The 16,570-nt window shown below is 41.3% G+C and overlaps 2 protein-coding genes across 2 annotated transcripts; both read right to left on the bottom strand.

Annotated features, from left to right (window-relative positions):
* Positions 1-2,634: 2,634 nt before the first annotated feature.
* On the bottom strand, positions 2,635-8,619 carry LOC124127527. Its single transcript, XM_046490918.2, has 4 exons — positions 8,541-8,619; positions 7,853-8,122; positions 3,405-3,530; positions 2,635-2,834 (listed from the first exon to the last, which is right to left on the bottom strand). Exons 1-4 carry the CDS (start codon positions 8,617-8,619, stop codon positions 2,635-2,637), a joined length of 675 nt encoding a protein of 224 aa, XP_046346874.2.
* A 700-nt stretch (positions 8,620-9,319) lies between these two features.
* LOC125372881 lies at positions 9,320-15,710 on the bottom strand. Its single transcript, XM_048383569.1, has 4 exons — positions 15,679-15,710; positions 15,352-15,465; positions 10,129-10,417; positions 9,320-9,479 (listed from the first exon to the last, which is right to left on the bottom strand). Exons 2-4 carry the CDS (start codon positions 15,412-15,414, stop codon positions 9,325-9,327), a joined length of 507 nt encoding a protein of 168 aa, XP_048239526.1. The 5' UTR covers positions 15,415-15,465; positions 15,679-15,710; the 3' UTR covers positions 9,320-9,324.
* Positions 15,711-16,570: the final 860 nt, after the last annotated feature.

The following is a 16,570-nucleotide window of genomic DNA, read 5'->3' as shown; positions in this document are numbered from 1 at the left end:
GTTCATCTGTGATAAATGCTCCCGATCTGCCGGGTGGTGACAATATATACATATTACATTTTCAACCCAATTTGCCGAATACGTGAGGCTATAGGCATTTTATATGTTTCAGAAAAAGGCGTCCGCGTAGAATTCTATGGACAAATTTTTATTCTGTAACTGTGGTCATCTTATATTTCATATTAAAGTCTATATGCAATTAAGAAATCCAAACAGTACAGAAACATATTAGCTGATCCTTTGATATATGTCAATATGAAGTGTCACAACAGTCGCAAATATTGGAACCGGGATATCGGTCGAGTTAAACATTCACTTTAATCAAATGTTGCATGCATGTAAAACCATGGACATGGTGAATGGACACGAGATATACTGTTGTACATATGAGATACATACAAAAAAAAGTTAGTTCCCTAAACATATATCAACCCACAAAGACAACAAACATCAATCAGAATTCATTTAAGAACAGCAACAACTATTACATGTACAACTAAAATAAACGACTCTAATCTACATGTATATATACTACTCAAAAGAAGTTAATGATCACCTGATTCTTTCATATTACTATAGTTAATCTCTCATGTCATGACAGATTGACTTTACCATTATGAAAGAATCGGTGATCCTTAACTTCTTTTGAGTAGTATAATTACAACAGGGTAACTTGAACCATGCAAGTAAATAAATTGTTGTATTTCTTGTAAATTAACTTTAAAATTATCATGTTCTTCTTCATTATCGCTAAAGGGGGTTAATGTTCAATGTCTTTCAGAGTGGGTCAAGTCAGTACATAATGTTGTAATTGGTAGAATGCACTGAAAAAGAGGAAACAGAAACGGAAAAAAACCTGGCTGCCCGACATGAAAGGTTTGTAGTTGTCCCCACTGACAAGGTCTCAAATAGCATAATAATTATATGAAGGCATTACTACCTTAATTGTTTGATCAAAGAACTTGGTATAAGTGACATATCAAATAATACCACGTATAAGGCCAGAATATTAACTGGTAAGAAATCTTCCACAACCATGCATCAGTACTATCAACTTTTGACCTGGCACTAAAACCTGAAGATATGTCCATTCCTCTTTTGAACTGGATTCCAAAGTTCCATAAAAATCCGTACAAAGAGAGATACATTGCTGGGTCAGGCAAATGTACCACAAAATCCTTGTCTCGGCGATTACCCATAATCCTAAATACAATCAAGGGAGGACTTTCTATATATTCAAGGTAATTTGGCCAAGATTTTCAATGATCTGATATCGTTCAATGACCATCAAATAGCCAGTCCCTTCCACCGTTTTACCCACCTGAACTAGAAATATAGACGACCAGTGAGACAGCTTCATCTGTTTCACATTTAGATCCATGTAGACATATCCAGAGTGACAAAACACTCTCCACAGGACTATATGTCAAGAGGAGTGACTTCAAATTTCCAATAGTAAACATTCCCTTCATGTCGAGCAATATTCCAGAAGAAATCTTCCAAAACCATTCATCAGTACTATCTAGAAGCTCCAGCCCATGGTGTCTACATATTACAGATTTTGAGGTACAATCGAGCATGCTCTTTCTACCAACACTTCAAAGAGCTTCATAATTGTCGTAAAACCAATAATGAACAATATTTTGGGGATACAACAATATTAATAACATTTTGTGACATTTGTTTATTAACCATGGCAACTTAAACACCTGACTTATCAGTGAATAATAGACGCTGAGACAATACTTGATGTTGCTCATGCCAATACTTACACAGCTAAGACATGACACAAATATAGGATTGTCACGTTCCTTCTTGTATGATTTCATGAAGAAATCAGCGTGTCCGTATTCCAACGAGAGGATCACAGTACCCGGTGCAAGGAGGAAACGACTAACATGACGATCGGTTTATTACAATATGTGGACTGTCGGATTGTGTATCATCCTACACCGACGGCATGGGTCGTTGCTCATGCTATCAACCACTGGTTTGACTGATCGAGATTCGATTATTTATGACAGCGAACATTTCTTGAAAGATGTATGACATTACCTTTATTATGATTATGAACAAAGAAAATAGTTGTAATGCAAAGACATATTTGATATTTGACAATATAATGTATCTTTGTTTTTGTTTTTGTGTATGGGGCTGTGAACATAACGCTAAAAATATTTTCTTCGTTCACATTAATAAATGTACAGATTAACGTGAAGTGTAACTTAAAATACATATAGATGTCGCCAGCCTGGTGTTTGAATATAGAGACTTGAGATGAAGATTACCTTGATTAAACTAAGCAAAGAAACCTTCATATAACCATACAAAGTCACACACAACAACATCTACACCATCTCGTACAACATGGTTCGCTCAATCACCCGCTTCCCTTCCATGAGTAATGCAAACACAAGAGCATACTTATGCATTAAGCTGTGAATTTCATAAGAAAAATATGAAGTATTTCTTTTGCTTCAAGAACGTATTAGTGCGGGCACAAACCATCTTGAATGACAATGAAAGCCGTTGAGCTGTTTCCCCGACTTGTTTAAATGAATAGCCAGCATGTGACTTTTTACCAGTCACGAATGGTGTATGTTTCTCAAGTTAGGATGCTTCAACTTGCTGGCATCAGAATCTTTCCATGTCCATCCCACTGCACTCTGTTTCCTGCGTGGGCTTTTCGTCTGGGTCACATGGGCTTACTGTCCGTTTGGTCACACGCAAGTGTAAGCGGTAGGTCCAGATTATGAAAGAAGCTGAGAGGAAGAAGATCACCCCAGCGAAGTAGAAACATCCGTCAACTTTTTTTATCGATTTTTCGATTTCATCTGCAACATAAAAGGAAAATACATCATTCTGGAAACACCAACGGTGCTTAGATATTTATTTACTGTGTGATGACATTCTACTTTACGGCTGTTGACATAGGTTAACTGTTCTACTTTAACCAACAGTGAAATCTGGTTAACGCTTAATCAATCTGAAGTTTGACACATAAATTGCGATATAGGCATTGAGGTTATGAAATCTTAAACGATCGATCGAGGAAACGGCCCGGCCATTTAATATCGTGTGTGTCTTTTCTTATTTTCCAGCATTTTCCGGAACAAGTTTATTTCAAAACAATTCCAACCCATCAAACTCCAGTTCCCATGAACAACCCAATTCGGTGTAGACAGGATCCGGATTATTGAGGTTATCACAGGCATTACGTCGTTTGTCAGGCAATTTCGACAGTGAACTCCAGATTGACGAGTAATCAATGAATCAATAATTGATACAAAATTAACGTAGTAAATTATTGACCGAACACTTAGTTCAATCGTAAACACATTTATAGGTTACACAGTAATACCATAAAGCAACTCTCCAAATGTGAGTCGTAATGATGTGCTTACTGGCAATGGCTGGCATCGACAGGCTTCCAATGCCCTGGCCAAAGGTCAAGATGCCTGCACCGATGGCAGCGTTGTTCTCCCCGAGAAGCAGCGGAATCAGATACTCCAGCATGGGTTCCCCTAGGCCTTCAACGTAGCAACAACAAGCAGGGGTTAGTTTTGTTTTCAACCATTCAATTGATGACGAAACACGCTAGCATTAGTAATAAAGGGGGGATTTCTTCCTGTCCTATTTCATGATGATGATGTTCGCCATGATGAGGAATGTAATGCTAGAGTTTGGTTTAAAACCGTACATGGCAGTGAGTAAGTGAGCGGGACTTAAGTCCGTTCTATCACTATTCCTGACATATAATGGGAATGAAACTATGGGATTTCCATATTGTACCCTTGTGGGGAGTCCAACCCAGCTAACGAGCCAACGGCTGTCTCACCCATGGCGAACAGTACTTCAGTTGTATCACGGCGCGATAAGCCAACGGCTGTCTCGACCACGGCGAACAGTAATTCAGTTGTATCACTGCGCGATAAGCCAACGGCTGTCTCACCCATGGCGAACAGTACTTCAGTTGTATCACGGCGCGATAAGCCAACGGCTGTCTCGACCACGGCGAACAGTAATTCAGTTGTATCACGGCGCGATAAGCCAACGGCTGTCTCACCCATGGCGAACAGTACTTCAGTTGTATCACGGCGCGATAAGCCAACGCCTGTCTCACCCACGGCGAACAGTACTTCAGTTGTATCACGGCGCGATAAGCCAACGGCTGCCTCACCCACGGCGAGCCAATGGTTTCCCCACCCACTACGAACAGTACTTCAGTTGTATCACGGCGCGATAAGCCAACGGCAGTCTCACCCACGGCGAGCCAATGGTTTCCCCACCCTCTACGAACAGTACTTCAGTTGTATCACGGCGCGATAAGCCAACGGCTGTCTCACCCACGGCGAACAGTACTTCAGTTGTATCACGGCGCGATAAGCCAACGGCTGTCTCACCCATGGCGAACAGTACTTCAGTTGTATCACGGCGCGATAAGCCAACGGCTGTCTCACCCACGGCGAACAGTACTTCAGTTGTATCACGGCGCGATAAACCAACGGCTGCCTCATCCACGGCGAGCCAATGGTTTCCCAACCCTCTACGAACAGTACTTCAGTTGTATCACGGCGCGATAAGCCAACGGCTGTCTCGACCACGGCGAACAGTAATTCAGTTGTATCACGGCGCGATAAGCCAACGGCTGTCTCACCCATGGCGAACAGTACGTCAGTTGTATCACGGCGCGATAAGCCAACGCCTGTCTCACCCACGGCGAACAGTACTTCAGTTGTATCACGGCGCGATAAGCCAACGGCTGCCTCACCCACGGCGAGCCAATGGTTTCCCCACCCACTACGAACAGTACTTCAGTTGTATCACGGCGCGATAAGCCAACGGCAGTCTCACCCACGGCGAGCCAATGGTTTCCCCACCCTCTACGAACAGTACTTCAGTTGTATCACGGCGCGATAAGCCAACGGCTGTCTCACCCACGGCGAACAGTACTTCAGTTGTATCACGGCGCGATAAGCCAACGGCTGTCTCACCCATGGCGAACAGTACTTCAGTTGTATCACGGCGCGATAAGCCAACGCCTGTCTCACCCACGGCGAACAGTACTTCAGTTGTATCACGGCGCGATAAGCCAACGGCTGCCTCACCCACGGCGAGCCAATGGTTTCCCCACCCACTACGAACAGTACTTCAGTTGTATCACGGCGCGATAAGCCAACGGCAGTCTCACCCACGGCGAGCCAATGGTTTCCCCACCCTCTACGAACAGTACTTCAGTTGTATCACGGCGCGATAAGCCAACGGCTGTCTCACCCACGGCGAACAGTACTTCAGTTGTATCACGGCGCGATAAGCCAACGGCTGTCTCGACCACGGCGAACAGTAATTCAGTTGTATCACGGCGCGATAAGCCAACGGCTGTCTCACCCATGGCGAATAGTACTTCAGTTGTATCACGGCGCGATAAGCCAACGGCTGTCTCACCCACGGCGAACAGTACTTCAGTTGTATCACGGCGCGATAAGCCAACGGCTGCCTCACCCACGGCGAGCCAGCGTAACAGAGTGACAGGATATGTGATAACAGGATTAAGGTCATCTTCGTGCTTTTGATTGGATTCGAACCCTAATTAACTGATTCTGGCACGGCTAGGAGGCGACACACATCTGTGCAATGTTGTTATTTTATGATATTCGCTGAAAGATGTGGTACAGACACCGGTATTGGCGATTTCACCTTTAAAGGATACCAGGGCGCCAGTGTGGTTGACTTCGTAATCAGTTCAACTGATTTGTTTGGTTAAATGTGAAAGTTTTAAAATACCTTCTCGCACCGAGTCGTCACATCTTCCAGTCACCATTGGATTACGTACGCTTCACGAACTTAATGAATGATTAATCAGACATTGCAAAAACACTTCATTCAAATTTGTTTGGGTAGACAGTAAGGCTGATTAGTTTAGAGATAACTTATTTTCTTACATGGTCCAAGATTTACCGGAGAAGAGAGTTGACACAGCATTTGATAACATCGATGAAGGCATTAGATACATCACAGATGCCTTATGCGAGTAATTGCAAAAAGAGACCACATCAGTTATGGTTTGATAGTGAATGCCAATTGTTTAAATAAGTTTAGCAGGTATAAAGACATTGAATTATATTGAATCAATGAATAGCTACAAACCTACAATGATATGTGTAGGAAAAAGAAAGATGAATATTACAAACATATACAATAAGTTCTGGAGTAGAGAATTATCAATTCTAAACAGTTTTGGCCTACTGTAAAAATTCTCAGTTCAAATAGACAACCACAGAAAAGATTTTTCTCTAATTTGTATTAAAGAAACGAAGATGATTTGGGCACGATCAATTTCGATGATAATAATTCTAATGAAGTGACAACAGACATTCTCGAATCTCCAATTACCATGAAAGAAATTTGTGACAGTATTAATCACTTAAAGAATTATAAGACATCAGGTGCGGATAAAGTTCAAAACGTCATCAGACATACTGATTCCATATCTCAAACTGTTTACAGATATCATATTCACGTTTTTATGCTTTGAGCTGACACATTTGAAAAATTCAACATGACACAATCTGGATTTAGACAAACATATAGCACAACTGATAACGTTAATTTTACAGACAATAATACACAGATATCTAACAAGAAAGGGTGGCAAATTATATGCCTTATTTGTAGATTTTGCGAAAAGATTTTACTCTCGTCATAGAGATAAACTCTGAAGCTATTTAAAACGTATGGACCTGGTATCAAAAACGGGTTATTATTGTGCTGTATCTACCATAATGTAATAAGGTCTGTGACAGATACGTCTGCTTGTAATATTGGTGTTCGCTAAGGATGTATCATAAGTCCTTTTCTCTTTTCTTTCTTTATAAATGAATGAGCAGAGCAAATCAAGGCGAATTGTGCAGGTGGTATACAGGTACACCCTGAAACACAGTAATGTTTTCAAGTACAACGCCCGGATTACAAAAAAACACATATTTGAACTTGAATCCTACTGCGATAAATGGAAACCGTCTGTGACTTTAAAAAAAGACAGAAGTAGTTGTGTTTAAACGTAGTGACAGATTATCGCGAAGAGAAAAATAGTTTTACAGAGGATAACCTCTACAAGTCATTACTCTGAATAAATACCTTGGTGTCTATTTTACTTACAGATTGTCATGGTCTATGCATATTCATAAGGCTTCTTTACAAGCTATGAATATTTTCATTGACATTTTTCAAAACCTTAAGCAACTTGGGAATGTAACTTATAGTATATTTTTCACATTTTTTGACACTACAATTAGCCCAAGTTCGATGTATGCAGCCGAAATGTGGGGATTCAAAAATACAGATGCTACTGAGAAGATTCACAGATATGCTTGTAGGAACCATCTCGGTGTTAAACCAAATGTTATGGTATATGGTGAATGTTGATAGATGTCAATTGTACATAGACGCTCATGTGGTGGTTATTAAATACTGGTTAAACTTACAACAGATGCAAAATTCAAGATTCCATTGATTGATTGATATTCGCTTAACAAAGATACAACACTCAAATGCTAGCCTCAAAGTTCTGCGAGAGAGTGATTGTGTTGGGTTTGAACAGTATGCCCGGGCGGACACTCAAAGTGACGCACGTCTTAATTTTAAGTAATGCCATTTGGGTATACCCAGCCCAAGTATGGTACTGTCACACATATGTTCATAATCAGGGCGTTTACCATTATCAGGATTCTGGCTTGATTAATTGACTTGAAACTCTACTGGAATTCCGACGCTTTAGACAAATGAGCCATATGTGCCCCCGACAACCTATATAATTACACAGACCTCTATTGACCTCACATGGATTCTATACCTTTTATCACTCCGACTAGTATGGAATAGCAGATGGCATAGATGAAGTCATACAACAGACTGGCCATCATGTTGAGGAGGAACAGGATGCCACTGAAGACGACCATCGCAATGACCACACTCCTCAGACGGATATTACTGGAGATACAGCACGAGCAGCACGTGCCCACGAGACTGGCCAGCAATATGATGTATACCAACAACTGTCCAGCGGGCAGGAACCAGAGTAGACCCTTGAAACTCGGTAGTTTGGCCTCAATGACACTGATACCTTCAAATAGAAAACAACTTGGTTGATCAATTGTAATTCTGTGTTTTAAAATCTATCCAATTGTCGTGATTTTTCCTGGAGACACAGTTCAGTAAGCAGGTCGGTGGACGTGATGGGCTGACAATGCAAAGTGTCAAGGGGAAAACATTAGACGTTCCAAGAGAAATGCCTTAATGTAGGGTGGAGATATTTATAATTTGGTGGGATGTCTTTTGGTTGGGCATTACAGAAACAAGAATTTGGGGGATAGTATTAAAGGCTGTCGCAAAGACAAATACTCATTTCAAAGTAGACAAGTTTATTGTTGAAAACACAAAATTTCAAAACTACAAATAAACACCACGTATATATTACTAATTCTTTGTCGGTATGGTTCTCTCTCTTTATCAGAATATTTTCGGTGTTCGTTATTTCCTACCTCCGCCCCACAGGCAACAGACCGCAGCGAAGACGTAGAGCAGAGTTGATCGGAAGACCTTCAGTTCATCCATACCCATCATATAAGATATTAGGCTTTGATTGGCTTGGCCTTTCATCCGTGCATTGAGGGGTTTCAGAAAAAGGCTAGTCGGGATCATAACAGCAGCAGCACCCGCTTGAAATATCAGATAACTTTTCCAGCTGTTGATGCCAAGGGATCCAAAAAGGAGAAATGACATAATGGAAAAAGCCATAGATCCCAGGATGACACCAACATGAGGGATGAGTAGAGCCACCAGTCGGCGCCTTCTAAAATACTGCAGTATTGCCGTGATGTATGCTACTACGACCAGGTTATGACCCATACCTGAAATATGATAAGAGGACTGTCTTAACTTTCTTATAGTCGATCTTAGCATTTTCAGCTCAACAGAATATATTAATTAATGACCCGATCAGCTGATCTTTGATTACGTTTGAGAACATTGTGAGTGAGTTAGTTAGTTTGGTTTCACGCCACTGTGAACGACATTTCAGTTATTTCACGACCTACCAGCTTGACTTTGAAGGAAAATAAAAAAGTGACATCTATATTCACTTCAAATGTGCATATGTGTGGCCTGTATTTTAATTCCACAACCGTGCTAAAACTTAATTCGGCATGTCAGTTTCATGTTATCAGCTGATCAAAAAAGATGTTTTGCAATTGTCAAAATCAAAAAAACGATTATGATTAAGTAAAGCTCAGGTTGCAGTCTCTACTGACATACCATTGGACAGAGCTAACCTGGCAGTGCCCCGTATAGGAAGGAGATGAGATGGACATTGGAAAGATCACTAAACGCGGCTCCGAGATATCCCACGGCCGTCAGAACACTTCCTATCAGCGCCACCCACCGGTAACCAATCAAGACTGTCAGAGTGCCGCTAAGTATTCCTTTAACGGGATTGATAAAAAAGAAAATTGATCAAACACATGCAACAATTAACTAAGGCCTTTCATACAAATATAATTGCTTAACATTATTGTTTTAAGTGCTCGCTAAATAGTTGGTGGGGTAACGAAAACATAAAATACATGACCAGGTTTAAAACTATTAAAGCAAAACCTTCCCTATACTGCAAGAAACGGTAACAATTCTCATACATACTACGCTCTATTGTCCTTTTACGTTACATTGTATGGAAACATTGTTGGAGACGTGATTGGCATAGCCAAAGAATTAAATGCTAAATTAATTTTATGAGATTCAATAATTGTGACAGAGAAACTAAAGTTGTTCTTCGACTTTCGGCAACGTTGCGTTGACTCACATAGACTTAACAAGAAGATTCAGATCACTGTCAAGCATAAACGTTCTTACACCAACAGGCGTTTGAATTATTGTTCAAAAACTGCAGGATTTAAATGTTGTTTGTCTGTTTTTTTACGCCGCACTCAGCTTGGGGTCGCAAGTCGCTTGAGTAATGTAACACACCCTATTATAATACCTCTCCTAGAACAATAGCTGGTCTGAACGGAATAAATGATGATTGAAAATGACCATGCATATACTTTGATTTAATTATTTATTTTCATGGCATACCTGATATGGAAAACAGAGCCTTGTAAGTGTCCAGTACTGTTCTTGCTTCGGCTGACAGAGAATCTAAGGTAGGTAAAAATAACCCCTGGCTCTGTCCAGATGAGATATTTGCACTTTTCATCAAAAATAGAGTCGGCTGCTGAAGAACGATGAATGCTTCCGTCAAAGATGCTAAAATCAGCGAAAAGAATACTAAGCACCATGCCTTTCCCCCATCAGGGGGATCTACAATCGCATCGGCTGTCGGGATGGTCAGTTCTTGCCCAGTTCCGTAGTCCATGGTAAATTCCTGAAATATGGAAGAAACTTTCACAAGGAGATACAGTTTGAGTTTGTTTGTTGTTTAACACCGCACTCAGTAAGAGTCAGGCAAAACGACGACGGTCTGTAAATAATCGAGTCTGGACCAGACAATCCAGTGATTGCCATCTTGAGCATCGATCCACGCAATTGAAATACGATGACATGCATCAACCAAGTCAGCGAGCCTGACCACCCGATCAGTACATAGTCAATGCTTCAACAATGAGTCTTCCAGCTGTGTAAGCGCGGCCTGCACATAATGGCACACGAGAGATTACAGAAATGGTGACCACCCGATCAGTACATTGTCAACGCTTCAACAATGAGTCTTCCAGTTGTGTAAGCGCGGCCTGCACATAATGGCACACGAGAGATTACAGAAATGGTGAATTGAGGTGAAATTGTGCTTAACGTCGCGTCCAAGATTATTGCACCTATATTGCGACGTGGATGCACGTGTGTGTGTGTGTGTGGCCGCTTGTACTAGTCCGACTAATGCCGATTTATAGCTAGCTCACTGAGATACCATGCCGCAGTTTAACATGGATACCCCGCTCAGACACAGTATACTGACCAGTCCTTGTTTTAGCCCCTTTATGCCGAGCGCCAGACAGGGTAACAACATGTACCATCTTTCAACGTATTTTGGTAAGACGCGGCCGGGGATAGAACCCCGGACCTTCCGCTCTCCGGGCGGACGATCTACCACTAGACCACGTAGGCGGTCGATTACAGAAATGAGGGACGATCAACTCCATCGAACAATCCCCTTTTGTCTGCTCGGGGTCAATTGGCGATCTAATTCTTCCCCAGGGTCACAATGGATGGAAATGACTACACACAACAATACCCCATATCACAGAGTAGTCACAGGCCGTCCACTCGGTTCTGGGAGTGAAGGGTGGGGTCCTCTCAATGACGTTTATCACCCCAGTAATTGCTGACATTACAGAACATCATAGAAGAACCCGCTAATACACGCGGTTAGGACATGAAAGGTTGAATCTACCCATAACGGTTAGATGCGTTTGTCTGTGGAACTAGTATAATGTAAAGCTCGTTACAAAATTAAATCTGCATCACAGCTATCAAATGGAATCACTAATGCGTTGCTACTGATAGTTAATCTTGTTGTGTATGCACAAGCATTAAGCAATCACACGCATTTGTGATGAAACATTAAAAATCTACTTCAGCGACATATTTAGTTGGAAAGGTTTTGTCGTTATTTACTGTTGTTCTGAACTGTGATAGTGGGTGAGTGAGTTGTGTTTATCGCCGTATTGAAAAGCGACCTTGGAGCTACGGCGGCCGTAAATCAGTGTTAAATTAAAGGGAGTTGCGATCGTCTTAGTGATAAGATCACTTTGTGCAAGTAGGTCCAAGGCAGGAAACTTGATGCGCCGAAAAATATTGGGCAATGTAAGCAATTAAAACAGTGAAAAAACGTAACAAATATCTACATATCTCACTTACATAAAATGAGTTAAACTTATCTGTCCTAATCACAATTGGTGATTGTAACAAATATTCACAAACCATATTTCATAAATGTTCAACATGGTTCCAAATGAACGGCGAACAAACACGTAAGTTGTGAGTATAGTGATATCAACCCCTTGTTCTATTGTCAGCAACGTTTCTTTGGAAGTTCTTAAATTGTTATCAAGCCAGTGAATGAAATAAAACGTCGTCAGTGTACATATCTTCATCTTTTGATGTTAGTAATTGCTCCACCGTCCGCGCCAGCATGTACACATGGCCCCACCTGCGTTAAGTGTGGGCCAGGAGAAGAAACTAGTCAAGGGTTTTGCCGACTGGGTTCAACATAGGTCCCAACCAATATTACTCATATTAATGCACAGCGGTTATCACTTGAGTGTGAATTTGGATGGCTAGTGTCATGTATCATGCATGTTTGTTTGATGTTGTTTACTTGCGTAATGTATTATGAATAAACAGTGTAATGGGAGAACGTTTTGTGAGCCTAGTGGTTATAGCGTTCGCTTGTCACGCCGACGACCCGGGTTCGATTCCCGACATGGGTACAATGTGTGAAGCTCATTTCTGGTGTCCCCCGTTGTGATGTTGCTGGAATATTGCTTAAAGCGACGTAAAGCAATACTCACTCACTCCTCATAGAGGATATTTATCATCCCAAAACTCACAAATCTACAACCTCTTTATCACATAATGTTATGCTTAAATTCTATCATTACAAACGGTTCCTCACAATTGCAAGTTTTCCTGGAATGTGCGATTAATATATTGCGTCAAAAGGTCAGCGCTTAGTCAATTGGACAGTGACAACAGACAATGTAGTTTCAACTGAAACTGGTTTTTAGGCAGTAGCCTAACAACCTTGTAGGCAAAAACACAATTGCCTACACACAATGTCAATGATCACCTTTCGCGGTAATCAATCGGACCTCCGGTTTGAGTTATTTCCCTTTATCAAAGGGAGGCTACTCCCGTCTGTTGGGCATCTTAGCTGGTTCCCGCGGTCAATCGTCGCTGTGTCTAATCAGGCTAGTGCCAGAACCCAGTGAATGAGGCATCACGTTTCTTTAGAGTCTGCCTGTTATTTCGTTAAGAAATGTAGTCACAGTGATACACAGCAAGGTATGGACACTTTCCGTCATGTTGGGACCCGTGAAGATCCGGGGTAGAATAGGTCTTCAGCAATCCATGCTTGCCGCAAAAGGCGACTATGCTTGTCGTAAGAGTCGAATAACGGGATCGGGTGGTCAGGCTCGCTGACTTGGTTGATGCATGTCATCGATTTCAATTGTGTGGATCGATACTCATGATATTAATCACTGGATTGTCAGGTTCGGACTAAATTATTTACAGACCACCGTCATATAGCTGGAATATTGCTGAGTGCGGCGTTAAACAACAAACCAACCGCCCACTAAATAAAGTAAACTATCTCATATTCGGGAAAATGCCGACCAAGTGGCAGAGGTCTACAAGCACAGTTATGGGAACTGATACCCAGATCGTCATCGTAAAATGTCTTCGCAATCCATGTTTCCAAATTGCTTGTACAATTGCAAAAGGTGAAAGCTACGCCCACGACTTCTGGTAACTTAGACTATTTCTTTTACAATGATGACAATTATCTGAGAGAAAGACTCATGTACACACACACACACACACACACACACACACACACACACACACACACACACACACACACACACACTGATGACAATTATCTGAGATAAAGACTCATGTACACACACACACACACACACACACACATATATGTATATATAATCACATCAGGCAAAGTAATTTCTTTAGTAATCAAAGCAGGAACGTTTACTTACAGTAGGGACAACCCATTATTTCCTTGGTTTCATGGATCAGGTTAACATTTCACAACAAAAAGGTCGAACTATGCATGAATGCTGTTCATAAAGGAAGTAAATAAACAAAATACAAAATACAACCAAAACAGTTGTCCTTTGTGTTGAATGACAACTATTGTCATGACTGTTTGCGTTAGTTATTGGAGTGAGTGAGTGTGGTTGTACGCCGCTTTTAGCAATATTCCAGCAATACCACGGCGGAGGACACCAGAAATGGGCTTCACACATTGTACTCATGTCGGGAATCGAACCCGGGTCTTCGGCGTGACGAGCGAACGCTGTAACCCGAGGCTACCCGATTGCGTTATTGGAGTTAAGAACGTTGTCTGTCTCATTATTAAAATACGGTACAATGTTGTCATTTGTTCTTGTGCTCAACTATATTGTTCATCTTGAAGATAATATAAATTAGGCCGAGATAAATTTTACTCAGTATTTTTATGTTGAATTTGAATCATAACATTTGCTAAAATAAAGAGTTTACAATAATTTACAAAAGTGACCCGCGCAGTAATTTTTGAATGGGTTAAATTCTACCTTTGTAACGCATATATTTATGAAATACATAATATATATAAGATATATTATTTTACATCCGTGTTAATGTATGATGTAGTGATGCCACAAAAGGGTTACATATGATATGCATGCAGAGAACAAACCATATAAACACCATCACAGACACACGCCATCTATGGTCGCATGTAGGCTGTAAAATAAATGCCCATATGGACCCTGTTGGAACACGAACGGGGCCCAGAAGGGTTACCCATTTAAGACCCATTTCCGAAACCGAAATTAACCCCAACAGGGCTAATGTGTACATGTTTGCGGGGGTCTTATTTATATAATACTTAGCAAATCTCCGTTGTAAAATTGCACAATTAGCATACGGATGAATGTATGAGTTTAACGCGGGGGTTAACGCTTCGATGAACGGTACTTTCAGTTGTCAGCTTGATGTGGGAGGAAAGCCCGAACTTATGTAGACAAAAAACAACATTGCCTGATATATTATTGGAAAATGTGGTCATAGAGGCGCGGATCATTATACAACACGTTACTGACTGAATTCCATTTGCTATACCTCATGGTATAGCATACCAGTATATCAAGTTAATAAGAATCAATCATGTTTTACCACGAATCGAATGACCAGTCTACTGATAGAATAGAAAAAACCTTCTAGGCCTAACCCGTTTGGATCCAGGTACGAATATAAGTCCCTACAAACTATGTTTTAACGTAAGAGGCGACTAAATGGATCGGGTGGACAGGCTCGCTGACTTGGTTGATGCATGTCATCGTATCCCAATTGCGTGGATCGATGCTCATGTTTTCAATCAATGGATTGTCTGGTCCAAATCCGAATATACAGATCGCCGCCTTAAAGTGATTTAACCCACAAACAAACACCACACTTCCAAGACTAAGGTCAATTTTTCTTGATTTATAGATTCTTATTTATAGCAACAGAAACGCGAACACGACTACAAGTCCTCCTTTAGTATTGACAGTTTCAGCCTCCAGTAGACACCCCTACCTCCGCTCCTGCTTCCTCTGATGTCCCCGGGGGACATTGGTCCTTGTCTTCGTGTCCACTCATGGCAGGGGACCTTTCACCGGTAGTGCAGTTTGGACGTAATGTTAGCAGTATCTGGAGCGGAATATTCGAAATACAACTGTGCGGTCATCACGTTGGCGCCCCTAACGATTTGGAAGTTTGTTTCACAATCCAACAGTTTTTAGAAATTTTGATAAAATGATCCAGAGATTACTAAACGTTAAAATTTCCTGTTATCCTTATGTCGGCGAGTATCAGTTCTGCATATGAATACAAGACCAGTTTCCATTAAATAAACAAACTTACCGTAATACAGACACTGTAATACTACCAGGACGTGTCCACACTTAATAATATGAAATATGTCAGGACCAGATTATTTAAGTCAAGCCAACCAATCGAACGTGAGAACGGCTATTAGATGCAAAGTGTGACTCCCCCCCCCCCGCGTGTTTAATGGCATATGCTGTGGTGTACATATTTCAAATTGCGCAGCATTTGGCACATTAGTTGTTGATGTGTTACGTGCTGTGTGCGATCAATGCCAACAGAAATACTGATTCCAGTCACACCTAGAACAGACGATGCACCGCAGACAAACTATAAACACATTTAATCGTATCTGCCACTGATGGGATTGTAAATGCAATCAAGATAATGGCTTGTCATTTGATGTTGTAGTCGACGAGCAGTTGGATATGTCAATACTCGCACCTATACATAACAGACAGCAGGTAGTTGTAGTCGTTGATCTAGGACGCGCATGAAGCAAACGTTGGTGATGGTGGGAGGAGCTCTACTGAAGATGTAGTAGTAGTCGTTGATGATTTCTGCAATGCTGTCATCTGGAGGATATATATTCAAAAATCATTAATTATATTACCACTAATTACTAGTAGTTTAAGTGTGAATGAAATACAAAATTTAACATGGTGCGGGCGCAACTTTATTACATAACAATACAGGCGGAAGTCGCGACAAGCAGTGTAACTAATGCGGTTAGATTGTTTGCGTCCGAGGCTTAGCTGGGTACACGTCGTGACGCAATGGAGTAACTACAAAATCATGACCAAATGGGCCGGAATATACACACCATGACCAAATGGGCCAGAATAGAGATGACAGTTCAGTTCATCCTCCGTGGCTATACACAACGTGAGGCGTGAGTCCATCCATCTTGTGTCATTACATACACTGC

This window comes from Haliotis rufescens, unplaced genomic scaffold (genome assembly GCF_023055435.1).
Source record: "Haliotis rufescens isolate VD_foot unplaced genomic scaffold, xgHalRufe1.0.p SCAF_5, whole genome shotgun sequence".
Lineage (NCBI taxonomy): Eukaryota > Metazoa > Mollusca > Gastropoda > Lepetellida > Haliotidae > Haliotis > Haliotis rufescens.
Note: the sequence above shows the minus strand (reverse complement) of the source record. Positions and strands in the feature narration are given on the sequence as shown.